Source organism: Diprion similis, chromosome 2, assembly GCF_021155765.1.
Source record: "Diprion similis isolate iyDipSimi1 chromosome 2, iyDipSimi1.1, whole genome shotgun sequence".
Lineage (NCBI taxonomy): Eukaryota > Metazoa > Arthropoda > Insecta > Hymenoptera > Diprionidae > Diprion > Diprion similis.
Genome location: NC_060106.1, coordinates 12,054,174 through 12,081,916, shown reverse-complemented (window position 1 = coordinate 12,081,916; position 27,743 = coordinate 12,054,174). Strand labels below are relative to the sequence as shown.

Below are 27,743 nucleotides of genomic sequence, written 5' to 3'. Positions count from 1 at the left end.
ACCGAAACCCAATCTCTGTCGTGCTCAGCAAACCCCGGTTTCGTTAGGAAGTCAATGGGAAGGAGAACCACTTTAATACCGCTGATGAATTTGCTGACGAATTGCCATCGCGCTTTGAAGTTTGAGCAGAGAGCTGAGTAGGTGGAACGGTTCGGTTCGGCATCGAACCAGCCGTTTCACCCCCATGGCGAACTGGGGTCGCCGTCGGAGGAAACACGAACGAGTCCCTCGACAGTCACTCAACTGTTCGCCGGAGGTTTTTTCCAACTCGTCGTTAAAGCGCTCTCTTTACAATTTTAAGGCAAATTCAAGCTGTTGTTCCACCTTTCCCCTCGTCGTCATAATCGCTGACGACGGCTGTACAATTCCCGCCACATAAGTTTTCGCTGACAATATTGCGACACTGATACAAGCATTAAATTAGAATCAGTTTTTCGTCAAATTATAACTCGAGTACACGACTGTGTGACAATCGCTGGCGATACGTTTGATAATTACTCGCCGTGATATCCAGGGAGACGTTCAACCCGACTAAAGACGAGGAGGAAACGCTCTCAGGGTATGCATGCAGGAAAGCACAATTATCGAGAGTAGAACGTACACAACTAATTCTCAGTTAAATAGTTAGACGCAGCTTTGATCTTCGTGATTAAATGGAACGAATCGTTACGTGATTCTCCTCTATACCCACGTTTCGGATGGTTCTCTCTACCCTTTTAACCTTCGGTATTCCCTACCGTATATACGATGTACAACACTTCCAATTCTCTGTCTTCCGTACCTACAAATTGTATAATTACGTTCGTCGAGTGTGCCGCAATATTTCCTCGAGTGTGTTTCACGTTTCTTGCATATGTACGAGTATACGTCGCTGTGAAACACGGTAAACGAATTAATGTATAAATTGACGTTGCTGTTGCTGCAGTGTTATCAAGAGGCGTTACGACATAGACTGATAAGCCGAAGTAAAATTATGCGTTCGAATACCACATCGTTTCAAGGAGAATTTTCACTCCTTGGTATAATATTGTATAATGCAAGTATACACTCAAGTTACCGGCCGATTCAAGTGTGAAAAATAGTCGAGTCACGCGTTAATAAATTAAATCACTGACAATGAATGAAATCGTGGTGCGCATTTGGTAAGGAAAAGTGTTGATATCGTTAACGTGAAATCAGGGACGGACGAATGGTTGGCCGGGATTTTACACACTCAACAAGTTGTTTATTCTCTTTGGAAACATGATCTGCGACAGTTATGCGAGAATTTCATCAATTAATACAAGAAATAATTTAATATTGAGGTAAAATTGTCAGGAATTAGTATTTCCTCGCAAAAATGAGAGGTCAAAAAACCATCGGATTGATGTTAAAACCGCATCAGCCGAGACTGCAGGTTCAATTGGGAATTCGTAACCTAAGGCCAGAAGAGCCACGTGATGAAGTGCGTAAGCAGGTCTCTATTCTATGCAAATTGGATGAAAATCTTGCTTCAATTTATTCTCAAGTTTCCACATACTGCTACCGACTGTGACTTGCGTGACTTGTTATAGTTACAGTTTCACACGACCAGTCGGCGAAGTTTCAAGAGCAGTTGCTCTGTAGCGAAATATATCGATAGTGGTGAAATTCACTTGAAATTGAGACTGGTGTTTCGTCTCACGCAAAAACCAGCATCGATCGTGATTACAATAAGGAGGTAATCCGATTAATAAATTTACCCGACAAGTGCCCGAACAAGATAACTTCTTCAAACAAACGCTGCTGCGGATTCAAAGAATCTCCAGGATTATCAGGTAAGGATGTTAGATATGCAAGTTTATCTCCATGACGATGGACGATGAGACGATGATGCGAAATTCCCTTGTTACGACGGATTTGCCTTCTATACGCCAAAATTCGACGTTTCATCTTTCGCCCCTTCAATGTTTACAGAAACTGTCACCGCAATCTCGCAGAATTCTCGTTTACCCAAAGTCATCGACTGACGCAAAAATATCATATAACTGTATCGCCTAGTTGAACTTAAATTTTTAATAATCCTATTTAAATCCGAAGGAATCGTGACGTGGGAAATATTGAGTTCATAGTTGAAAAGCAATTGTCGCGTCTGTTCCCTTATAAATTCGTATGAATTCGTTTTTTTTTAATGATTTTTTAAATTTAGATTTGTTTTTTCCTGATCCTTGACGATTAAACAATCAAACAATTTCTTCTCACAGTGTATATTATGATTTGCATTTCCAAATACAGGAGCTAAAGGTGTTTCTCAGGAGTAATAGTCAAAAAAGAAGAAGAAGAAGAAGGATAAGAAAAAGAGATGCCAATTCACTACACCGCCGAAGAAGTGTCCAAGCACAACCACAAGGAAGATCTGTGGATCATTATTCACAATGGAATCTACGACGTGACGAATTTTTTGAAGGAACACCCCGGGGGCGAGGAAGTCCTGCTGAATCTTGCGGGTGAAGACGGAACCGAATGTTTCGAGGCGATTGGGCATTCGCCGGAGGCGAAGCACCTCCGGAAAATGTATAAAATCGGTGACCTCGCGGATTCCGAGTCGGATAAGCCGGAGCAAGGATCTACGGTGAAACCCGCGATGACCACGACCCAGGCTATTATCGCCGACGAAGAACCTTGGGACTATGTCGAGCACAAAGAAGAGTCTTCGCCCTGGATTCTAGTATTCACAGGTCTAGCTGTCCTCGTCTATGCGATTATCTTCTATTACGTATTTTGAGATCGCATTTTTTTCAACAAGAATCTCAAGCTTTAGACGTACTCACATTATGTAGATTTGACTCGCGAGCGATTTTTAAATTGCATTTATTATTCGAAATTGTAGCAATTTTTCTCGCTTAACGATTTTTCGGGGGAAAAAAAAAGCCGGTTTGTCATGTCACATTGTGTATGACGTCAATTGCGGTAGGCGATAACGATAATTTTGTAATTATAAAGCTCCTCATCGACATGTGTAATATAAATTCATAAGCGTAACGGTGACTCGGAGAAAATATCGACGCGAAAGCGATATGATATTGAACTAGTCGTTATATTCGTATGATACCGAATTTCACAGTACCATGTAAAAAAAAATTTGAAATAACGAATAAAAATCAAATTCCTGAGACGCAATTACCTCTGTTCCACTCTCGCACTTGTAATCGAATTAACAAATTTGATGATGACGTTCGTATAAAAGTATATCTATACTTAAATAAGTACTTTGATTTGTATGGTTGTATATCGAACAACTGATATGAAATTGGTAAGTCTGTAGGAAAGATTCGTTAAATAACGTTACTCAACGAAATTCAACGTTAAACATGTTCACCTTCACGGAGAAGGCCTGAACGCAAAAACAGTGAAAAAGAAATCGCAAGTACACTTAAATTAAATATGTATAAAGGAAGGTTGGCGAAATCACAAAACCGTCATTTCGTACCGAAAGCGCGTTGCACTTGTCTAGTGGGCGCATTAATCATTTTTAAGTAGCAAACATTTTTACCAACGTCTTATCCACTTTTAAAACATCATCACGCTTATCGTACGCAGATAACATGAAGTTGATATTTTCGAAAAACTGACCACCGAGTCGACAGAAAAAAGATGAATAGAACATCAGTTTTAGCGATTATGAAAAAAGTTTGAACTTGGATTATCCTTATACTTATTATCATTCATATCACAGCTTCTAGAGTTTTCCAAATTAACCAAATGTCAAAAGACGGTAAAAATTTCGTCATTTCAATTCATCATTTATTTTTCCGCTCTCTCGATACAACGCTTCCGAAACTAACGCCGCAACATATTGTGTTTATACCTCATCGCCAGTGGCCCAATTCTTTAGATAACCGGCAAAATAAGTGCAGCGTAATGCTCAACGTTCACATACTTAAACATAATATACTCCACATCCATAATGTGAGTCCGCATGTTACGTATCTTCTATCCTCGTATACCTCCTAAAACACGAATACATACGTCGAATACATCGCATCGAGATATGATTGAGGAAGAGGAGGAAGGAGGCCTGTGAAGCAGCGTGGATAAGCGTGACTTGCCCCTGCCATGCTACCACGAATACCTCGTCACTGTCCACAGAGAATCTTCTACACGACTAGTCCGCTCACACTCATCCATAAACATATCTATATCTACATAGACACATGGTGTGCCGCCCATTGGAGGGGAAACCGATGGAATTGGTAGTGGGAGAAACAAGCCGAGATGTCGGCCAGGGATAACTTTTGACACTTTTATCTCGCGAGAAGCAGTCCTTCCGAGTGCGTCCTTACCGTAGTTTCGTTCGCGTTCCACGTTATTAATAATAATAATTAATTATATTTCGCGAATCGTGTTACTGTCTATTCGGTGTTGAGAATACTTCTTTACTACGGTTCCCCCGAGGCACGTTTAAGGAATCCATTTTGATCGACCGAGTAACGGTTGGTAAGTTGAACTTGACGATAGTTGCGACATGCATATACGTCCGTCACGATCCATGCAATCAACTGGACAGCGAAAAAAATCTAATTTATACCATCCTATCCCTCGTCTGCGTGTGCATTCATCCGTGTTGTTGCATCAGTGTAAATTGCAGGATAATTCGCACGATACGTGAGACGTTTAAGAGCGAGTTGTTTGTTTATTGATCACGTAGGAGTAGAAGGAGATGTGACATGTATATATAATAACATATCTTGTACCATTTTCGTGTTCTCTTCCGTGACCTTGTCTGTTTTTTCTTAATCGTTTTTTTTTTTTATGTAACGTGCTTAACTGTAATATATATGTTTCTTTTCATGCCAGAAAGATTTTACGTCGTATCATTAGAGATAGTAACATTCTTGGTTCACACAGTGTACGAGGAATGAGCTCGGTTATTGAACGTGAATTGATCGATCCTTGAAGAAATTCGCATCGTCATTATACAACTTCGAGAACATCGAAAGCCACGTGTCTTCACATATACTTGTCATTTAAATTTATTTCAATTTTTTTTCTTTCCATAAATATAATATTTCCATATATATAATAAATGCAATTGATAAAAAATTGTGAAATTAGGGCGGCGCCTGCGTTAGAAAGAAAGAAACATTCTTCTCAAAGTTCGGTCGAGACTTAAGGCATCAGTGATTACTGAGATAAGATACCTACTGCAGTGATATAATAGGAAATATAGCGCAGTTGCCGAGCGCACTCTATTATTACATAACTGATACGAAATTACTTACTCTTTACACGTGTGTGAATCACAGATATTTTTTCATCAAACAAAAATTACGAACGAACTGCGATTTAGGAATAAGTAATACTCATCGTTATTTCTACTGGTGGATGGTATTCTAAGCAACAATTCTGCGCGATAAGCTGGGACTGTGAAGTAACAAAGCATGCGGTATTAACATTGAAACCTCGAAACACGCGCTTTGCTGCTAATCTGACGATGAGCGACGCCATTCCATCGGCTAAGAACGGACGACCTTGTTGCTGATGTACAACCAGCTTAGTCATGATGACGAGAAGATAAATATCTCAAGTACCAACTCCGCTTTAGGCAAACGCGGAGCGTCATAATAGCCGGTAGTTTCACCGAGTTCTATATCGCAGGACTCGAAAATATGTTATTTCTTTATCTGATCAAATCGAACAGTTACAGTGTCTTTACCGATCGTTGATTAACGATTATTTCCAAACTTCTTAATCACTTGAATACGCCTGGAAATAAGCAATTTTCTTTCCGACCACTGGTTCAGGATAAATTATGTAAATCATAAAAAAAAAATTGTGCAATACTAAACGGAACTATTTGCCGTGAAGTTTTTCAAGTATTTTCTACGACTATATATATATATATATATATATATATACTTTCTTGATAATCTCCGAAGCTATCTGAAGATCTCTTTCACTCTATATTTTTTGCACTCTATACTCAACTTCCCGACTGAGGGTGTATAAGAAAAATTGCGGAAATCGCTTTCTTCTCGTTGAGCGGTTGGAAATGTCTTTCCCGACTTCGAAAGTAAGCACTTTTCTCGATGCCCGTTAGGCCTTGTCGGACATTATAACGTTCGATTGTATGACTGGCATAGATAAGAATAGTTACAAATCATCACAGTAGCGTAATGAAAAGATAATAAGATAAAATAACGCCTCCATAACGCAGTCGTCAAAGCCCAGCGTAGGAAAAAATGAAATACCTGTTCAAAATATGACTATAGAATAAAAGTTAAGTAAGAAAATCGGTTTCTCATTCCAGTAAGAAAATCATAAGTTGCCCTAACCCAAGGAACATGGCGAGCGGAAAGAAGCTATTCACGCGAAAGCAAGTCGAGGAGTCGAAAGAACAGGGTACGAACCTGTTCATCCTTCACGACAAAGTTTACGACGTGGGACCATTCCTTAACGAACACCCTGGCGGTGAGGAAGTTCTGTCTGGACAGCGGAACAAGGACGGAAGCGAGGCCTTCGACGACGTCGGTCATTCCGAGGACGCCAAGGAAATGATGGAGAAATACGAGATCGGGGAAATCGTCGAGAGCGAAAGGTTGAATATCAAACCGAAGAAAGTCGAGTGGGTTGCACCAAAGCCGGGACAGGCCCAAAAAACAGAGCAAGGCTCCGGTTTACCCTACGGATTGATCGCAGTCGCCATTGTTGTTGTTATAATCGCATTTAACTTAGGATTTTTCTCCAGTTCCGATCAATGATTTCTTTGGATTTATTTAAGCCGTTAAATGTACTCGTTGAAACGTTTCAAAAAGTCTTTAAAGTCAAGCGTGAAAGCGTCAAGGATGAAATTTGAATCAGTCATTATTAATCGATTATAATTACATCGACATACGCAGCAACTTTCAACATCACTTTTATACAATTATTATGATACACTTTATGAAACGGTTCGATTTTATTTTGAATTATTCCTATTTTTTGTTGCCTCATTCACAGTGCGTAGCTTATTATCCAACATCACAATTAAGCAATTACTGTTATAAAAAAGGGATTTCACGTGTCACGCATGGTTTACAAATAGATATAACGTGTAATATTGTTAGTATAAAAGAGGTGTGAGAAAATATTTAAGAATTAAATATTACACGCGACACCGAAAATTTATTTCAAAATTTATACCTTTTACCTCTATACATAATTAATTCAAGTTAAGAACAAAACATGATTATTTTCATATGAAAAACTTTTCTTGATATTACAGATCATTCTGTATTTATCTGACAAATTTTGTACCTTTATGAATGAAGATAATAAAAATAATAATATCGATAACAATCATTGGACAGAGAGAAAAAAAAACAAAAAAAAAAACAATTGTTTTTTTCTAAATCAACGAACCGCCTGATCACCGTAATAACCGAAAGAATTGAACGTGTCAATAAATCGTACTGATTGGCTGATTGCCGTAGATAGAAGGGGGCGAGAGCTGGAGATTTAACGATGCGAGAATAACTGGTGGGGATGAAATTGAGGGAAAGCTGCCGTATTGTCTGGATTTGTGAATCGTAAATCTGTATTTAGATTCCGTACACCAAGGTATAAATAGATACGAATGTTCGTTGGGGTGGTTTGCCATTTCAAATCGTGAGACGTGTCGCGGTAAATTCGTAACTCCTGCAATCGTTTAATTTTCTCTCCTCTTTCTACGACATCGAGTCACTGGCAGTTTTAATTTTTTCAAAACTCTGACTCCGACTATCGTACGATAATCCAGAAAATATTATGTGTAAAAAGGAATTCACATTAGTTACATCGAAACGAGGAACAAGTGAAAAGTTTTCATCCGACAAAGGAAAATAAAAATATAAGTATAAGTATCCGATATCGTCGAAGTTAAATTTGAAAAGCGATTACCGCCGGAAACACTTTCTGACATGGTAAATACATGAAATTTCCCGTTGAACTGAGATCTCGACTGGCTTGTCGCAGCAGCAACTGCCTTCTGCGAAGAACCCGGTCTCTGCGAGATGAGGGAAATGGGGTAAAGTGAAATATGTATCAAGCTCGACATTTCCAAGTGTTGCGTCAAATTTTACTCAATATCGCAACGACATACCTCCCAGCATTGTGTATTCGAGGGGAAAATCGTTCTCCTCCATATATGAGGGATATATAACACGATATCCGCCCGGTATTCTCACTCGAGAATTCTTTTCCTTCGGTTTCTATTTATATATATATATATATATAACAGGTATATGCATATATTTCACAAATACTGATATAAACAGAAAACACTAAAACTTGTCGCTTCTGCGCTTCGTTGAAGATTTGCAATCTCGTCGGTCGCATCGTGACACGAATTTCACCGTTAATAACACCAGACTACATCGAAAAGTTATACGTTTCATAGTTTAAACCCCCCTCAACACTGGTAACAGATAAAACATATGCAAAACGGTAGGCAAACGAGCACATATTTTACCAAGTATTTAATTATCGAGGAAAAAAGATTTCTGTCTAATAGTTACAACTTATGTCCAAATAATTAAATTTCGTTACGTACACACGGCATCACCCTGACACTCGATAAATAATGATCAAACAAAGACGTGACGTTAAAAACGCCCGCAGGATCCGAGTAAACGCGATACCCTCACATCAACGTCGTCCTCCTCTCTTTTTTTTTCTTCTTCTTCTTCTTCTTCTTCCTGGCAGCGCGACACACGCGACGTTCTTCCTGTGCCATATTTCCGTCCGCGTAATTTTCGTTAATTCTAAATTTCGTTGTCATAATCATTGAAGTCTATTGTCAATTGTCGCATATATATGCTAACAATGCCAGAGTAACTGTACGACGACAAGTCCCCGTTAATTTGTCGCAGGTCGTCCGCCTCGTCCTCGTCACTTCGTGCTATAACGATAGCAAGTTGTTGTCGTCTTTTTTATTTTATTTTCTTTTTTTCTTTTTAGAGAGCTGCACCACCGGCGTGCGGTCGGGTGGTGAACCAGGAGTGATGACACTCGGCCCTTTGTGTTACGACACGTTCATAGTGGGCGTCTAAGCCTCGCTCTCTGTACACGCTACGAGAGTAGGTAGGTAGGTAGGTAGGTAGGTGCTCGTTGCGGGGGGTCGAAATTGCGCTTGCAGGTAGGTAGACCTAGACTCGGGTGGGCACCGCCGCGGTTTACTACGCGGCTGGGAATTCGAGGTAGGTACGCCTCGCATAATGGTGCAGGGTGATAACGAGTGTGCGAAGAACAGCAGCTGGTGTTGTCGAGAGAGAGAGAGAGAGAGAGGGGGGGGGGGGGGGGGGGGGGGAGAAAGCTCCGGGATCCGCGGATGAAACCGCACCGAATTCACGGCTAAACGAACGTTTTGAACGGGGCCGCTAGACCACACCCTGCACGCACAGGCAATTTTCAACAGACCTCAAAAAGCGGAGTGACAAAGAGCGAGACCTTAGTCAGAGTATCCAGTTTTGTTAATCCAATTGCGTGACATGCGGTGAAGTGGGTGCAATAATTAGAAGTTAGAAATACTCGCGCGATGTTGGACGAGAAAAAAAAAATTATGCTTACAATTATATAGTCAGACAATTTGTCAAGCTCAAAGAATAATCCTGCGATTCAGCGAAAAGCACAACTTTCAACGTTTATCGTATAAGAGTACAATAGGTTACAGGTACAAAGATCGCGGAAGAAGAAATGATTCGATTCGACGGTTCGTTGAGAGAGAAGCATATTTTTACAAATCTTTCAGTCATCCTATAACATTTCCTTCCCGACAAAAGCACGGATGGAATTTATAACGTGAAAAAGTATCGTTACAAGACGGACAAAATAAAAATAAAATTTTTTTTTCCAAAAATCAATGCAGAGCAAAATAAGAGAGGAAACAAAAAAAACAACACACATACACGAAAGAAAAAAAAATCACTGCCGCTAGTCAACGGAAGATTACAAAACTGTGCGACGTTCCTCTACACGTAAAAACATTCCGGAAATGAGGGAAAAGATAAAAAGTATTAAAATAAATCGACAAATCAGTCGCGATTAGGCTCCTAATATTGCATATATATACATATAGCGTAATGGCAGGCTGTGAAACAAGCGGGTTTCAAAGTACGCGAACGTGACTATCTCAGTTTTCTCCGTCTCCCTGTCCGCTGCTTTATCCATACATCTTTTTCCCGTTATCTGTGCACAACGACACCGACATGAAAGTGTGCGGGGATTCCCCCTGGGAAACGGTTGAGTAACCGAAGCCGTGCGCCACGTGTTACGTATTCAGGGAATTCGTGGTGGTAGTTTCTGCCGCTTGCACCGAACCCAAAGCTCACCCAGTCTAGAGTCTGCAGGTTGGACATCGAGCATCGTGTTCGTATGAGTGCGTGAGAAAAAAAGAAAGAAAAAGGAAAGCAACACTGTTTATTAAAAAGCTTTTAGCGATATTATATCGCGACTTCCAAGAAGTTCCCAAGTGACTGCAACAGAAGGTTGCTCTTTTATCATTCATTCATTCATTCATTCATTCATTCGTTCGTTGGTTCGTTCGCTCTCTCTCTCTCTCTCTCTTTGTCGTTCATAATTTTATTTTTAGTCTCCTGTACTAAAAACATTCTCAACTTGCAATCAGATTGAAAACGTTTTTGTATCTGGAAAATATCTATTAACGAATTAATTGAGAAGACCAATATGTGTAATCTTCTCCATTTTCATGAACATTTATAGTGATATTTGTTATTTTTATGATTTTCAATAAAGGATCTATAATAAGCTCGTGATAGTCTTATGTGATTATAAACGAGACGATTTTTGTTTTGACTAATTGTAAGACCAATTAAATGGTTGTTCAATGTATAAAATATCGTAAATATAGTTTATCTACATACTCGGTATTCGAAGAAGATGAAAACCGCGTCAAAAATGCTGAAGAGAAATTCGTGACAAGAATGAGATCAATGGAAAACGAAGAATATAAAATCAAAGTAGAGATTTCACACAGACACTATGTGCACGGACATGTATTATATGGCAAAATATTCCGCGGTTTTCATATTTTCATATCTTTTATGAGAAAAGAAATAAATTGGTGTGCGTGTCATAACATACATATAGTAGGTATAGAAACAGGAACAAGTAATATATGTATATGGAAGGAAAAATTGAGATATCGCGAGAAAAGGAGAAAAAATCGGGCGAAGAAAGGGAAGAAGAAGAACAAGAAGAAAGAAACGACACAGGTAAAGAAGAAGCAGGAAGTGGAGGGAACCACTGTGTAATATCAGACAGGAAATGGGATACTTTCGCGCGTGGGGAGAAATACACCGGAAGATGAGAACGCGAGACAAAGGTAACGGCTAGCAAATACGCATCCCCCTTCTCTTTTCCGTCCGGTTCTCCTCCCTCTCCTTTTCCCCTTGCGGCATAGCACATTCTCAGTGTCGTTGTTTTCCCGGCCTCGACATCCGGGGTGAGGCAAAAATTTTTCAATTCATTCATTCGCCAGTATAGCAGCTCGGGGTTCTAATTAAGCATCGATTAAACGCGTTTGTAGTTCCGATTTCGGTTTTTTTGCAACGGAGAGAAGGAGAAGGAGCGTAATTTTCGAAAATAAGACTGTACCGGAAACGGCCTTTGGCCCAGTTTCCGATTTCGTAACACTTGAGGGGTTTTCTTGGTCGCCTAGCAGCCGAAATACGAGTAGAGCGACGACGAAATGTCTAGAATTCAATATCACGTGATTTTATTTGAATGAAACACGGGCAGGAAACTCGGTACAATTACAAACACGAAAACACGGATCAAATTAACCTAATGCATATGTATCAACGTCTTTTGACTTTGGTGAATTCGAATTATTTGTAGGATACACGGAACTCCGATTACCTTTAGATGCCGGATCCTATATATGTTCTCGCGTCTCCTTTTCATCGGCATCGTAGCGAGATATTAATACCAAACACAATTAGGATCTAGTCAAGTAAACACTGTTCCCATGACAGCCGGTAACATTAAACGCAAACCCATCACATCTCATTCTGCCTGATTAAAATTACTCGGAATCCACTCATCGAACCCTCCGCAATCAATAAGCCGAAAATAATTAACCCAAGCTATGCGAAAACGGATTCTGCCCGGGATTCGAAATTTTCCATTCGCATAATACGATCGCACTTAACTGTATTGAAATATCTCATTCTTCGCTCCACGGAATGAGAAATATATTTTAAATCTTTTCAATACGATACAAAATTCTAAAAATTGTTTAGCACTCGTTAAAGATCATCGAATCGTCCGCTTACCATACCGATAATATCGAGCGCTGCGCAAGCAGCCGAGGATCAAGAAGCGTAGGATCGGTAGGTAACAAAGAAACATACGTACCCAGCAGAATCGGTTAATAGGTAGGTGACGAAGAGGATTGAGACATACGATGAATAACCCGAACCTCGTAGTAGCGGGACGAAAGATGAGAAAGAATTTCGAGAAACGGTGAAGGAATTTCGAAGAATGAGAGCTGGAAGGAAAGAGAAGAGAAAGGGGCACATTGGGGCGACTGAGTCGAGGAAAAGTGGAAAGAGGGCATCAAATTGAGCCCGGCTTAAATTACGCTCAACTTTTCCTCCGAAATGATTTGCCGGGAATTGCAAGAAAGAAACAACACGATTCCAACGAAAAGAGAGAAGAATAAGGACACAGAAACAACATCTAGGCTTACTTCGGAAGAGTGCAGGAGGGAAACTTCGGTGCGCGGTGGCTGACTTTACGACGAAACGAGGCACGGTTTGTGATTATTTATTTACAGATCGCCTCCCGGGTGTTTCAAACTTCGTGGTCGTTTGGTCTGTGTTGCCTGCATCCAGTGAAACAACCTTCGAGAGACTTGACCACCACCACCACCACCACCACCACCACCTTGGCGTGATGCTATCCCGGATTTGTAAATATTTGATCGTTTGTACGTACCTATATACCTACTTGTCTATTTATCCCAACTCCCTCGATCCTCTCTATATCCGTCGTTGTTTGTATTATAGTATAGCCTCGTCTCGAATTGATTCGACTAATTTTGTGAGCAATAAGTAAATCAATCGATTAATCGATCAATCAAATACATAATCACTTGTGCCTACCCATATAGTTGGCAATTGTCTCACTTTTCGTTTTTTTTTTTTTTTTTTTGTTCCTTAGAAAAATGTGTCTGAGAAAGAAATGACGAACAAGACAATTCTCTCGAAATTTCGAGAAATTTTCAATAGACAGAGTTTCAAAGAAACCGAAAGGATCGGGAGTAGCAGCTACGGTATGCTTTTAGATTCAGGTAGTACAAATCTGTGATTTCAGAGGTTAGAGAATGGGCGAAATCATCAATGTATACGTATATTAAATGTAGATGATATAAATGAATTATATCACCATCACACGCCGCGGCTGCAGCGTCTAGACACGGGGAAAATCGCAAATGGCACAAATTGACTTATAGGATAAAGAAAAAGAAAGTACCTCGGATTGTATCGTTTCCTATATTACAATCTATTCACCAACCTACCCCCGACTCCGCGTTCGTTCTAGTTTTCTAGAATCTGAGACACCGTTCTGAGAACTTTCGGAATTACGAAAGTTTGCGTACAAAAGTCTATAAATCCATCGCTTTATATACGAAGCGACGAAAGTCGATCAAGAACCGAGAAGACCAATCGAACAGTGTTTACCAATTCTCCTTTACGCGTGTATTACACGTAGGTATACGTATATACGCGTACAAATATATTCGATATTCGTCGAACGATACTCTATACAAAAGTTTGAAATTGATTTCGAAAGTTGTATATTTATACGATCAATCTAACCAAGGGGGGGGGGGGGAGAAGGAGGGGGGAGGGAATTTTTCTATCTCCTCGCAAAAGAAAGAAGAAAAAGATAAGAGAGAAAAAAAAAAAAAAAGATGAAGAAGCGTATGTTGAGCGAGTAAAACCGAACGTGTAAACAACTCGGTTTTTCTATGTGTAACACCATTGCTTACTTATACATATATATACATATAATGAACAATGATTAAACTCACCCTCGGTCGCCAACTTATATATACTGCCAATAACCGAAGACCTCTCCTCAAACAGGCTCGACGTCAGATTCCATCGCGAATTGATGCGAGGGTGAAGAAGAAAGAAAGGAAGAAAAGAAAAAGAATAGAAAAGAAACGGCCAATGAAATAGAATCGAATAGAGGAAACTTCGGAACGACGAAAACGACGAGGGAAAATAACGATGTAGAAGCGATCGCGGAGACGCGTAGCCGGCACATCTCGACTTGGGTAAAGGCGACGTTCACCCTCCGAGTGTCGAGGAATAACTGAGGGATCGGAGGGGCGAAACGGAGTCCTGCGCCCCGAGGTTAGGTCGCGGTTAGGACTGCGTGATTCGTTCTAATTGCCGGTCCGAACCGAGCATCTGTTCTCTTCGGTGCGGCGGCCTGCAGCAGACACACACTTCGTCTCTCTCTCTCTCTCTCTCTCTCTCTATTTCCCATTCTCTTCCTCTTCCTTGCATTCTCTCTCTCTCTCTCTCTCTCTCTCTCTCTCGAGTTATACACGAGTTGCGTGTACACACACGTAGACGCGTGCATTGCGTCGAATCCGGACCGAGCCTCTGTATACGAACACACCGTTCTGGCGTATGCAAACATCACCGCCAGACGCCACCACTGAGGGGAGAAGGAGAGGGAAAAAAGAAAAAAATAACACCCGTTTAAAATTTTACTCCTCAAACGAAACGTGGTAGGTACGGTATATTTTTAATCCACGGCTTATCGGAGCTTCCCAGTTATATATCTATATATATATATATATATATATATATATATATATATATATCGAAGGCTCGTACTTTTTTCATCGCGTGTATTTCTTCCGCCTGAAGGTGTAATAAATTATTTTATCTTAACATGCAGATTCTCGAGTTTTGGAAAAAGGTAAGATCGAATTTTCTTTGCATAAGATATACCACAAATATTGTATAGTATGTGTACTGTATTGAGTAAAAATTTCTTTTTATACTTTTTACAAGTATAAAAGATTTTTCAACCAATCGTGAATACAGACGTATACATATACATATACAATAAGCTTCACCGAAACTGTATCATATAATAAACTCAAATCCGATTGACAAGGATCGAATGATTTTGAGGGTGAAAATTTATTCGTCAGACAAACCAAGATGCGTATTGCTTTAACCATTTTTTTTTTGTTTCTTCTTCCCAAAATGAAAAATTTCAAAGGTTATAGAAAGATTAAAAAAGAAACAGTTTTTTATATAAAAACGTATAATGAATATGTATTTTAATATTGTTAAAGAAACTGATATGAATCCTAAAATCTTTTGTCTTCCTTTATTTTTCATATTCAATGAAATTTCATATTCATGAAATATCATTACCCAATTTGTCACGAGCTTTCGATTTCACTTTGTCGAAAAAAAAAAAAAAAAAAATCATTCATTTTTTTTTTCTTCAAATAATAAAAAAACGTAACACGGATAAATCTCGTTTAATTTTAGTACGTTAAAGAAAATCGAGTCCTTCAAAGCTCCGGAACCTGTGTCCGTGGTGAAATCGTAGGACCGACGTTAACAACAACGGGGTTCCACCTGGCGCGGCAGCTGCTGAAAAGTGAGAAAGAAGGAGAGACCCGTTGGTCCCTTACCTGACGTACCTAGCAACACCTGTGCAGGTTGCGTGCCGGTCGCGAGAGAACCCTTCGATAAGCCCCGACATGCCGTGTAACGGAGTATAGGTATATATATATATATAGATATAGGGCACCCGCGGACACATGTCGCAGGCGGTTGCCGACCAGCGGACGAGGGAGTTTTTGATTATAACTCGCGGCATTGCGCATACACACGTCATAAAGGAAAAACTCGCCTTTTCCCGCCGATAAATAATTATACCCCATCGACAAAAAGGGGTACACGTACACCCTGTAACGATATGTTCCTACGATTGTTCAAGGATTAAATATTCCCGGACGCGGTAGAAAAAAAAAAAAAAAAAAAAACGCGGGAAAAAAGCTGCAGGCTCGTTCTTCGATATATGCGCCATTGTTGTCTTTCTCTCCGTGATCGCATCGGAGGAAAAAAAAATTTTCTACAGCCATCACCTGTCGGTTGTTTAATAATTGTACAAAAAAAAAAAAAAAAAAAAAAAAAAAAAAAAAAAAAAAATTTAAAAATTATACCCTACAAACGACTGACGTACCATTGTTATATGTAGTTTTTTTTTCTTTCTTGTTTTCTATTCTTTTTCCCAACACCAACCTTGACAATTGAATTTTCCAGCAGATTTTTCGCAATTTCAACTGCAGCTTTCACGACCGACCAACGACCCGCGTTATAAATTGCATAAAGCATACGTATGTATACCTACGTAACGTATAGAAGGGTGAATGCCCGGGGGTTGATTTCCCCGGGAATTATTAATCGAACTCTGAGATAACGCGCGAGCGACGTAACCGAGGAGAGTCCCCCAGTCGCGTTACGAAGGTGAAGAAGAAAATGATGTAAGGACAGGAATCGTGAGGAAATGCGAATAATAACGTAGAAGGCAGACCGTGAACCGAAACAACGATGTAACACCGCGTTACGTAATCTCGAGGGACGAGGGCGGGTAGGTAAAAAGAAAACTGGAAACTTGACCAAGGAAAGCTGTTAGACCAAAGTTAAAGAAATCGAGGACATTCAAATGAAGGAATCTCTGATAAAACGGGGTTTAAACGCATATACACGTATCGAGTTCGATTAAATTTGCAAAAATTAACGAGACGAGGTTCGACCTCCGTCTCGTAATTTAACCATTTAAATCAAGATGTAATTAAAAATTCATCGAGCCGGATATTTCTCTGCCTACAGGATATAAGAAATCGGAAAAAAAAAGAAGAAAAGAAATCCGCTTACATAATTGAGCAGTCTGCAAACCATTATAATGAGATCAACATTAGATCGTGCAGTAAATACTATTAATTACGGAATATTTCACAAGCACGAGGTAGATCGTATAACGGTTTAATAGGACGAAGTAACGAGACTACCGTCCAAAAAGATAAAAAAAAAAAAAAAAAAACGCAAAAAAATTAAATAGAAAAAAAGAAAAAACAAACAACACACAAACACTGAGAGTAAAAAACGAAACTTTTCGACTCTTGCCGTAGCCTGAGAGTCCCGAAGACGCAATTTATGTATAATATATACGTAGGTCACAGTGATAAAGGGAAGAGAAAATACTCGACGCATACCGCGCCAGCGTCCAGGTGGAAAAATTTAACGAGGCCATTTTCAACTGGCAACACTTAAAAACGCGTGCAACGAACGACGTGAAATCTAGATATAAATATGTGTGTATGAACATACGTAGGTGGTACACGTGCCGTATAGACACTTGATATATTCTTTATTAAAAAAATGTTAACGCGACGTTGTACAGTCGATACGAGATAATTCTCGAAATGAGAAAAATAAAAAGAAAAAATAGAGGAGGGAGAAATTGAATATTAACACGAGAGTATCGACGTATCAGCGTGTAGGCACCTGCGAAGACTTTGAGAATTTAAAAATCGTGAGAGCTGTTTGCTTTCTGTTTTTTCTCTAACCGAGTCGAGAGCAAAAAACCGGGGTAGAAATAACTCGCGGCTGTTATCAACGCGGCAAATATCGGATTTGAACCGTATGATGTGGTGAACACACATAAGTCCATGTGTAACGACATTTCCGTACGATTAAACGCGGGAAAAGTCTCTCCTAACGAGGGGGTGTAACATCATACATGACACATGACAGCGGCACGTAAAATTTGTATATAAGTACGCGCGAATGCACGAATGTGTAATAACGTAGCAATGTACAAGAGAAACTTCGCGACGCGATGTACGATACTAGAAACATGGTTACACGATGTACATGACGTCGCGGTGTAGAAGTAAGAGGAAGGATGAGGATGAGGATGAGGATGAGGATGAGGATGAGGAAGGCGGACGGATGAGCTAGAGGAGGATATCCCTTGTCGACCTGACCGCGATATGGCCTTGTAGTAGGAAATTTAACGCGTCTTCGGGGTTACCGGTCCAACTTTGTTTAATTATATCTACGTCCGGGAGGATGGTGCGACAAGATGGGGGATGAGGATGGGGATGAAGTTACGTTTACCCTGCAGACACGGCCGAAAAGCGGATAGGCAAACTCTGCGCCGAGTCACGAAGCTAGCTGGTGCTTAATAGCTGGGCGAGAAGAGAGAGGGAGAGGGAGAGGGAGAGGGAGAGGGAGAGGGAGAGGAGAAGTTGAGAATTGAGATTTACAAGAACAACATCGTTAATGTTCAACGACGAGAGAGAGAGAGAAAGAGAAAGTCTCTCTTGCTCTATGCTATTGGTTTTCCGGATGAAGAATGAAATACGGAGGAACGATTTTTCTTCCCTCCGAGCAAACGTGAGGAGAGATAATTTCAAACTACATGCATTTACACTTGTAACTGATTTAGATCAACGAACATATATTATTATGCCATTTGATAAATCTGTAGTTGCATGAGCATTCGCTTTTCGGTAGGTTAAACGGAGCCTGAATTCCACTCTAATCGACCCGCTTATGTTTTAGCATTATATGTAAATAACAGGACTAGAATATGTATATTGGGATTCGGTGAACGGGTGAATCGTCATCAGAACGCCAGTATCAAACGACTCCTCTCGAGTATGACTAACGAGCGTATAAAAATAACAGGGGAAAAATCCGGCGTTTCATAAACTTGCCAAAGTTCAACGAGGAGAAATTTTCCCTACGATGGAAAGAAAAACAGCAGATGTTAGCAGAGGCTAAAGAATAGAAGGTGAACCGATATCATTTCTGACGGGAATTCAGCAGACATTTTTTCAACCCAATGTAAAAGGAAAAAAAAAAATTTCTCTCAAGCACCACTCGATTGCAAACTTGCCGTGTAAATCCGAGTCACATGGTATGTGTACATTGTTTCGCGAAAATGTCGATACGTGCAATTTAATAAAGAATAAATAGCAAATTTGTCTCGTTGATCACGATTGAGTGGCTCTTGACTTTCTACAATTATTATTTATCGTGGACCCTGGACATGATATTACATATATATATATGTGCAACCATGTAACACCTCGAAGTCGATAGTGAATCGTATTCTCCGTTCACAAGTGAACTTTTAGATAAAAAAAAAATTACATCTTTTTATCGATAACGATAAAATAAAACGTACAAGTTTTATTTTTTCGAAACCCCCTTTATTTTTCAGGAACATCAAACTACTTCTGCCGCGTGCTGCTTTTCAAGCCCTTGCAATAAAAGGAGGTAGACTTTAGCGTGCGCAGGGTTCTCATTTATTTACTTTTACGACTGTCCCAACGAGACGGAGAATGGGAGAGGAAGAGAGAAGAATGGAGCAAAGCGTCAATCTTGAGGGAAAATTTTTACGCCACTAGCTCCGACACGGCAAGTTTGTATACCCAAACAAACACACAAACACCCCCGCACAAACACGTAGACGAGGTAACGACCAAATCCCTGACTCCGTAGCTGAATGGGGGGTAAGGGGGGTTGAACGGGCTGCTGCTGCAGCAGGCAGAGGTTCACTTCCACTACTCTATTAATGGAATAAAATATTTGGCAAAGCCTTATAAGCGGTATAAACCCGACGTCGCGTCGACGAGCGAGAAGACCTTCCAAGTCAGATATTTCGAAGGCTGGTCTCCGTCACGTTGATGAGAATGTCGCGAGCACAAAGGCGCCAAAACTCTTATGCGGGTAACCCAACTAACCCTCCCGCCCACGAACACCCCTTGCGATCACTATCCGACTATCGTAATTATTAATATCTTGTTATTTCTGTTCTTACCGTTACAGTTGTTATAACTATAAATTGCATCGACTATTCAATCAATTTACTACAAACATACCCAGTAGTAAATTAATGACGGAGGTAAAAGAAAAATCTCCTGTAATCTCAACAAAATCAAAATATTCATCGAGTAAAGAGAAGCCTGAATTTCGTATTCCACGGGGGAAAAACGACACATATAACGACGAAGAGTAACAAAAAAAGAAAGCAAAAGAAAGAAAGAGAGAGAACTCTTCCCTAGCGCGTATAAAACTGATATAATGATAATGATAATGATAATGATAGGTGGATGCGTGCAAGTGACATGTGCGTTTGTACAAACCCAGCGGGCCAGAGGCACTCGCGTGTCGATGACATATGTCTCCCTTGGCTATACGGGCAAGGGAAACGGTTCTCTCTGTTGTTCGCGGAGGCGTTAGATAGCCAGGGTTTTGAAATTAGTGGGTGACTAGTTGCTGCCGCAGGGATCCGTCCTTGTTTCGCAAACTATTCCGCACACGGAGTAGATATACAGTATGAACATTGGCGTGCATACGTCTAAACGGAGTTAATTACGCGTTATCAGGATTGGCGTGAGCTGGTCTACGAAGCATTGTCAACAATTTTCAATAGTTAAAAAAGAAAAACTATTTCCACCACAAGCCAACGATATTAAAATATCGAGAAACCAATGCCACATATTATTCTGACACCGGTTAAACCTGTTCACATTTCCATTTCTACGTGTACGATTCTTCTTTTCTGGCATTTTTTTTCTCCCCTTTTCAATCCCCCCCCCCCCCCTTCCCTCAACCCATAATTGATAGAGTTTAGAAAATTTCACAAACGGTATACAAGGTGTAACGGAACGCGAATGAAACCGGCTCCGCGGAAATTGCGGAGACCGACCGAATCGAAAACTTTGACAGAATTTCCAATTCCCGATAGTACGGACCACTGCTGCACTGTACTGCAGAATGTGAAAACATAACGGAAGGTACATATATTATATGCAGTGAGGGTCGGGTACATAGGTAGAGGAATAGGTACGCTATATATATATATATATATAGATATAGATATATATATATGCAGGGTGGTTAGCATACTGTAACGAACTCCGGTACGACAAGTCAAAGTGTGCACGGTGTCCACGTACCTTTGGGTCTAGCTAATACTGAATAGAACACCGCGACCAACAGCAGCGCAAAACACACACACGCACGCACACACCTAAGTAATGAAACCAGTGAGTAAAATTTTTCGCTATATGAAAGAAGGGCGTTGAAGGGATCTCGGAGGTGGTTAACTAATGTAGAAATGATGTACGATATGGATCACCGCCGGCAAGTGTAATGTGCAAGAGTGAAATTTTTTTACCACATCTGTAAAATATGCATGGCATAGGTATAGATATATAGGATACAAGAATAAAGAGAAACGAGAAAAAACTGCGGCAAAGTTTGGTCAAAAATTTGAATAAACTAATTGAATTTAACCGCATTATTTCTCCGGACACGTGCTCATGGTTTCGTATATTATATTCGTGCGCATATATCTTATGTCTGTATGTGTCATACGTAGGCATACCGTGCACTAAGTCTAATTTATAACTTGTAGGTAATGTAAAGTAGGTATTCGAACGAATATATCGCGATAAACGACAAACGGGAGAAAATGTGTTAAGAAAATAAACAGATAAATAGAAAAAAAAAAGAGAAAAAAAACGACAGCAAAAAACATCGGTGAATATATCACGACGTCACAGGACGTGGGAGAGAGGACAGGTGCGATTCACGAGCAATGTAGGGTGCCCTACGGATCGAAGGAACCCCAATGTAGCACTATCGATTGATCGTAACGCGGTACCGGGAAAACATTTATTCTTTACTCGGAATTCGCCCCCTTCTATGAATTCTTCATTCAAATGGTTCGATATCGCCGAGAGAGAGAGAGAGAGAGAGAGAGAGAGAGAGAGAGAGAGAGAGAAAAAAGAAAGAAAAAGAAAAAGAAAAAAAAATGTTAGGAAAAAGTTTGGAGCCAAGTAATTGCATTGATTGAAGACTCTCGGCAAAGGGGAGGGGGAAAAAGAAGAGCGGAAGAAGACATAATAATCGATCTGTAGAAAAAAGTAAGGAAGAAGAAGAAAAAAGAAAAAGTTACACACATTGGCTGCACTTTTCGAATAAAAAGAAGGAAAATCTTTCGCGCGGTGCGTCATAAATCGATGACGACGCCACCCAGCTACTCTGGGACTCTTCTTAAACGAACCCTGACGTAGTGTAACTTTGGCACGCTTAACGATTCTACGTCATGCACGTATACGTACGAAAAAGCGCTGGTTCTTTGGAAAAAAAATATTTCACGCCGTATAGCTCGATGGATAGATGGGTAGGTAACTGGGAGGAAATTCCTGAACGTGTCTCTCCTTCAAACGCGTATATTTGCCAATTTATGCGATCTGCATGCGTGCCGTGAAACCGAGCCAGAGTTACGTAACCGCGATACAAGAAAATGTTGCGAGATTCGTTTTGAAACTTGTTCGTGACGCGTGAACATTAAATTGTGACGTGTGAGTTCGCGGAGTGTTTTTTTTTTTTTTTCATTGCTTTTTAGATTTATTTTGTTTTATCTATATAAACACAATAGATGCTCATGTGTATGGTTAATTGATGAAAAACAATTTCATTAATTGTAACTTGTTTAATTTTTTCGGTGAAAAAATTTCGTCACTCGACAAAAGCTTGCGGACGATATTTCCACGGTTAACTAAAAATTTCACACCGCCGTACGGATGTAAAATTGATTAAAAATAACGAACGAATTCCCGCCAACTTGATTGTTATCGAAATGAATAAATAATCGAAGTCGACCATTCGAGGCTTTCGAGTTAAATGTACTACCTAATAATGCGCGCCTACTTGAACCGAGTAAATTGCCTGCTTATTTTTTATTCATTTATTCCTGATTTCTTATTGCAGCGTATATCTTCGAAGAAGAAAATAAACTGACTTATTAATTTGTACCTTTATTACTGACGAGGGGTAACCCGGAAGTGAAAAAACCCGGCCGGTATACCGAGCTGGGAAAATTTCAGTTCTCTTTGTCTTTCTTTCTCTCTCTCTCTCTCTCTCACTCGCGAAGCGCTGAGATTTGGTCCCAAATACGTTTCGAGATACGACAGTATTCGATTGCCTTGGTGCAGAACGAGCTTTTGGTATTGTTACTTTTCACGCTAACAATACAGCTGAGATTATCCTGCGCCAAGATTTATAACTTAGAGAGGGATGGAACCGACCGTTTAGTGAAAAAATCTCCACAAACTTAGGTGCGTATAAGGTATAAACAAAAAATGCAGATTCACGCGCATGGCGATCATACCTCATAATCCATTAAATTGACTCACGTAAAATGAGAGCAGAAACAAGCGGTATGAACAATAGCAACAATAATAATAGCCACGAAGTGATCAAATTCTGTAATATTAAGGTTCAATTGTCTCGGAGTCATTTTCCATCTTGTCGAGATGAATAAGAACATTTATTATTGTCTCATCTAAATTTAAAAATAATTCAATATCGCCTTTAAAGGTTTACCCTTGTTCTCGGGAACAATTTATCAAAATTAATTTCGCAACGGAACAAAATGAAACGAAAAATCCCGGTACCTCCCGTTGTTATCGGGGGAAAAATATTCTTCATCCCGAGCATCGTTTCGTCCGATATAAACGTCGAAGCCTCGTGCTTGTGTATATAATATCGCGTTGTATTAATAGCTCGGCGTACTTCCGGCATTAAATCAAGGGTTAGTTTATTTCACAGGCCAAATTTTACGCGAGAAAAATAAAAATAACAAATATTTAAAGAAACGAAGAAACAAAGAAAAAAAAAAAAAAATCCTCGCTTTCCGCATTTTCATTTCCTTTTCTCTCGTAGATTATAAGAAATTTGATTACATATTATTCTCAGCTGAGTTTCAAAATTGAGCCTAATTAATAATAAATTGTTATTAAAAAGCAGAAGATGAGACGGATTGGATAATATGTAAAATAAATAAATAAATAAAAAATAAACACGAATATACAAAACGTTTCGGTTTCAATTTAAATTCAATTCTAATTCTAAACGATCGGTCTCCCTGCAGTGAAATGCCGATTGCAGCGACGTTTTGCCCACGTCGGTTTCAGTAAATCCAATAATACATAATTGATAACAATCGTGCGGCACTCGAACGCCTCAAAAGCTCCGAACTACCGAAGCCTCTAAATAATCCAAATATCCGGACAATGTCTGTATTGTGAAGAAGGATTGCGCGGACCTAATGCCAATCAGCCACCCCAAGTAAACAACTAAGAGTCCAACCCTGCACACGTCGTTTCGATACGTAACTCAACGTGACCCGCGACTTAGAACTGACTTTTATTAAATCGAACACGTTGGTTTCGACCGCCGGAATGATATCTAATATTAAACGAGAACAGGTGAGCTTCGCGTAACACTAAAAAAAACTTGTCGAATTATTTCGGACGATGGATATCAAGGTTTTCATTTTCCAAATCACATTTCATTTACGGCTGCACAGCGATTCTTCTTCGACTGAACGATATCCATAAATAATCCTTTGAAGAAACGAGTGGCCAAAATGTTACAAACGTTGGTCAGATTTATTTCAACGATAGCTCGAGCCTAGAGAGTCCCGACTTATAAAGCTGAAGAACCCTTTCAATTATTTCTGAAAATGTTTTCCACCCTATAGAGGATTTGAATAACCGACCTACACAGAGATTATATATTGTATACATATATATATACATATATAATACGGATTGAGCGGAGCAGTGAAAATATATGAATTAATGTAGGAGTCGCTAAAGGTGGAGCAATTTATTTTTTCCCGAGAATTTATAGAGCAAAGTATGAAGAAGAAAAGAAAAACTGTTCGTCTTTTCTTTTTCTAGCTTTCTTTGCGTTAACATTCCTCGTTCGAGCGAATATTTCCAAGATGTCGATCTATCGTCAATTCTTATCTGATTATCGCCGGATTCCGATTATTAACCATACGTTGATCTATCAGTTTGATAAGACCACGCCTCGATGTGAATTTCTCTAATAAAATATACGAGAGAGTGGTGTGAGGTGGATTTAATTTCGTTAATTTGCCGCTTCAATGGGTATTGTTACTGTTTCGCGTTCCGAGTAGTGCTTCACAACTCAGCGCACCTGCAAACACGTTACAGTCAAAGCCACGAAACGATCAATGAAACTAAAACGACGCCGGAACTGACCGGACCGAACGAACGAACGATCGATCGATCGATCGATCGATTGATCGATGGAGTGGGAGGCTAAGCCACCCTCGAAACATGTGTCAATTCATCGTCTATAAGCTACTCCCGGTACTGCCACCTATATATATATATATATATATATGTATATATATATATATATATATATATATATATACATATACGCAGGATACGTGTTATAAATAACACAACAAGCCGCCCGATGCTGAAAGTCCTAGGAAAATTGCTACGCGTGTCGAAATAACAGCAGTCTGACGTAAATTAACGTCTTTCGAATCGATAAAGAGAGAACAGCGGATCATATATGTACATTCGGCGACATCGCTCCGTAGCACAGTGCGATCTTCCAAATTTTTCAAAGAAATACTTCGTTCGTATTAAATTACTTAATCTGTATTAGTATGTAATAATTTGATAATGTTGAATTTCTGACAAGTGAGACTAGAATTTACACACGCCGTTGATAACCACTATTTTTATAACATGTGTATGTGCATTTTTTTGCACTGTAATAATTTCTATACCGCAGATGTTATCCAAAGCTCGATAACAGCGGAATTTAATCCCTCCATTCAGACAGACAAGATACAGCGATATTCTTTCGCTGTAAAACGATACACTATATACGTATAAGAGAGTACGCGTAGTTAATTGCGAGAAAATCGAGCTGCCCTCTTCAGCCTCGACTCTCCTTTGCACAAAAGAGAAAATAAAAGAGAGAAAAAAAAGAAATAAGAGACGAAGCGGAAAGAGGAAGAAAAGAATGTAAGATAGATAAAAAAAAAAAAAAAAAGTGGTAAAAAGAAAAAACGAAGTACGAAGCTCTTGATATCCGCGACTCGATTACATAATTAATCTTCGTCGAGAAATTCCGAGGAGAATCAGCGGTGAAGTATGAATATCTGCCCTTCTAATTAAAGATATCGCATTAATTAACGATACGTTATATACCGTATACCTATATATCTCTGTACATGGTAAAAAATTAAAAAATTAAAAAAAAAAGTATCAAAGAGGAAAAGAAGTACCGAGGAGTGGGTGACGAAGAAATTTTTTTGAACACAATTCGTATCTTACCGAGTGCAGATAAGATGAAAATATTGGTTGTTCGAAGGTCGGGGAGTCTAGAAATTCGGAAGATTGTTTAAATATTCAAAGGGTTTCTCTGGGAATACTGTAGGTCAGCTTTTTATCGGAGTTTCCCGGTGAGGATTCAACGCCAAACGCTTTGATCTCGGATGTATCGAGATCCTTGGTAAATGTATTGTTTCTTCATTTCCTCCCCGTTCTTTATACGATTGTTAAGAGATTCCGATTCGTAAATTGAATATCGCGAAACTCACCTCTCTGAGCTCCTTGATCTTGAATCCACCCTTGCCGATGATGCAGCCGGCCTGGCTCTGATGTACCAGCATGCGGACGTCGATTTCATCGTTTCCGTGCCTCGATCCGTTCTTTGACAAATGCAAAAACGACAAATTATTAACACAGGTTTCGATTGAACTTGAAAACGAAAGCTTAGGTTTAGCTTCACCCGCGCAGAAGCAAAATTGCGTAGATACAAAATATCCGTGCAACATGATAGGTATTGAATCGTGATAGAAAATCGAGTGATCCCCAATTCATGAGAATTGATGAGAAAAAAAGTAAGAAAAAGAAACCAAGCACATCCTAAAAACTGAGAAATTTATACAGAGGAAAGGAATCGAATTTATGACAAGAAATATTTTTCAAAACTGTTCCAGACTCACCTCCTCAAGATTAGGTACAACTTCGTTAACGACCTGCAATACAGTGTCCAAGTCCGAGCTGATCGTCAGAATTCTGTAATCAAAAAACTTGGGAAATTAGGCCAGTTCTTCAAGAAAATATAAAAACAAAATGATTTGTACCATTCGATTCACGCACAAACGTCTCAAGATATAAATATTAAAAACGACGATAATCCTATTTTATAATAGGTATAATAACAAACGAGAGAAAATAAGATTCACTAGAACATTGACGAACTTTAAGAAATTTCTTTCAACCGATTGATGTATTTTGAAATATGTCAAGTGCTGTGTACATGTGAAATGCAAAAAAAAAAAAAAAAAAAAAAAAACAATAAGCGGAGTGAGAAAAAAGTTTATCTCCCGTATATTTGAAACGGTAGTCGAGAAGTTGTTGTCTCAAACTCGATACATATAATATATTATGTACGAAATAAAACGCGTGCAGTGGAATTCCCGAGTTAAAAAAAAAAAAAATTTTTATCGCTGGGTAGAAGGGGAAACAATAAATGAAATAAAAGGAGAAGAAAAAAAAATAAACAAAAATAAGAAAATTCGCTGCGCAGTCTAGCGTATACGCAAACATATAAGTTTTACGCAGGAAGAGCAAAGCGTGACAGTGCAGGCGAATAACAATAACAACAAAAACAACAACAAGACCGACGACACAAGAGTTACAGCCATAAGTCTGAAGTTTAAACCGGCAGAAAATGCCCGAGAGAAAATTCACGGTAATCTTTGTTCGGTGAGGAAAGAAGGCTGCCCATTTGGGGTACCGACTGCAATCCCGAGACACGGAGAATGAATAT

The 27,743-nt window shown here is 39.5% G+C and overlaps 3 protein-coding genes across 6 annotated transcripts in view; 2 read left to right on the top strand and 1 right to left on the bottom strand.

Annotated features, from left to right (window-relative positions):
* The window catches only part of LOC124416397 (heterogeneous nuclear ribonucleoprotein K homolog), a 101,151-nt gene that overhangs the window by 9,008 nt on the left and 64,400 nt on the right, over window positions 1-27,743 (bottom strand). For all 4 annotated transcript variants that reach the window (XM_046897415.1, XM_046897416.1, XM_046897419.1 and 1 more), the window contains 2 exons: window positions 26,914-26,986; window positions 26,506-26,616 (listed from right to left, as the gene is read on the bottom strand). In XM_046897415.1, coding sequence (XP_046753371.1) covers window positions 26,506-26,616; window positions 26,914-26,986 — 184 coding nt within the window. The remainder of the gene's footprint in view (window positions 1-26,505; window positions 26,617-26,913; window positions 26,987-27,743) is intronic.
* Window positions 1,614-21,010, top strand: LOC124416403 (cytochrome b5-like). The gene is made up of 3 exons (XM_046897425.1): window positions 1,614-1,791; window positions 2,249-2,794; window positions 20,997-21,010. Exon 2 carries the CDS (start codon window positions 2,321-2,323, stop codon window positions 2,741-2,743), a length of 423 nt encoding a protein of 140 aa, XP_046753381.1. The 5' UTR covers window positions 1,614-1,791; window positions 2,249-2,320; the 3' UTR covers window positions 2,744-2,794; window positions 20,997-21,010.
* Window positions 4,307-7,087, top strand: LOC124416404 (cytochrome b5-like). The gene is made up of 2 exons (XM_046897427.1): window positions 4,307-4,455; window positions 6,269-7,087. The coding sequence occupies exon 2, from the start codon at window positions 6,303-6,305 to the stop codon at window positions 6,717-6,719; it is 417 nt and encodes a 138-aa protein (XP_046753383.1). The 5' UTR covers window positions 4,307-4,455; window positions 6,269-6,302; the 3' UTR covers window positions 6,720-7,087.

Excerpts from the sequence above, each read along its gene's own strand:
- LOC124416403 (XM_046897425.1), top strand. The coding sequence starts at position 2,321 with ATGCCAATTCACTACACCGCCGAAGAAGTGTCCAAGCACAACCACAAG.
- LOC124416404 (XM_046897427.1), top strand. The coding sequence starts at position 6,303 with ATGGCGAGCGGAAAGAAGCTATTCACGCGAAAGCAAGTCGAGGAGTCG.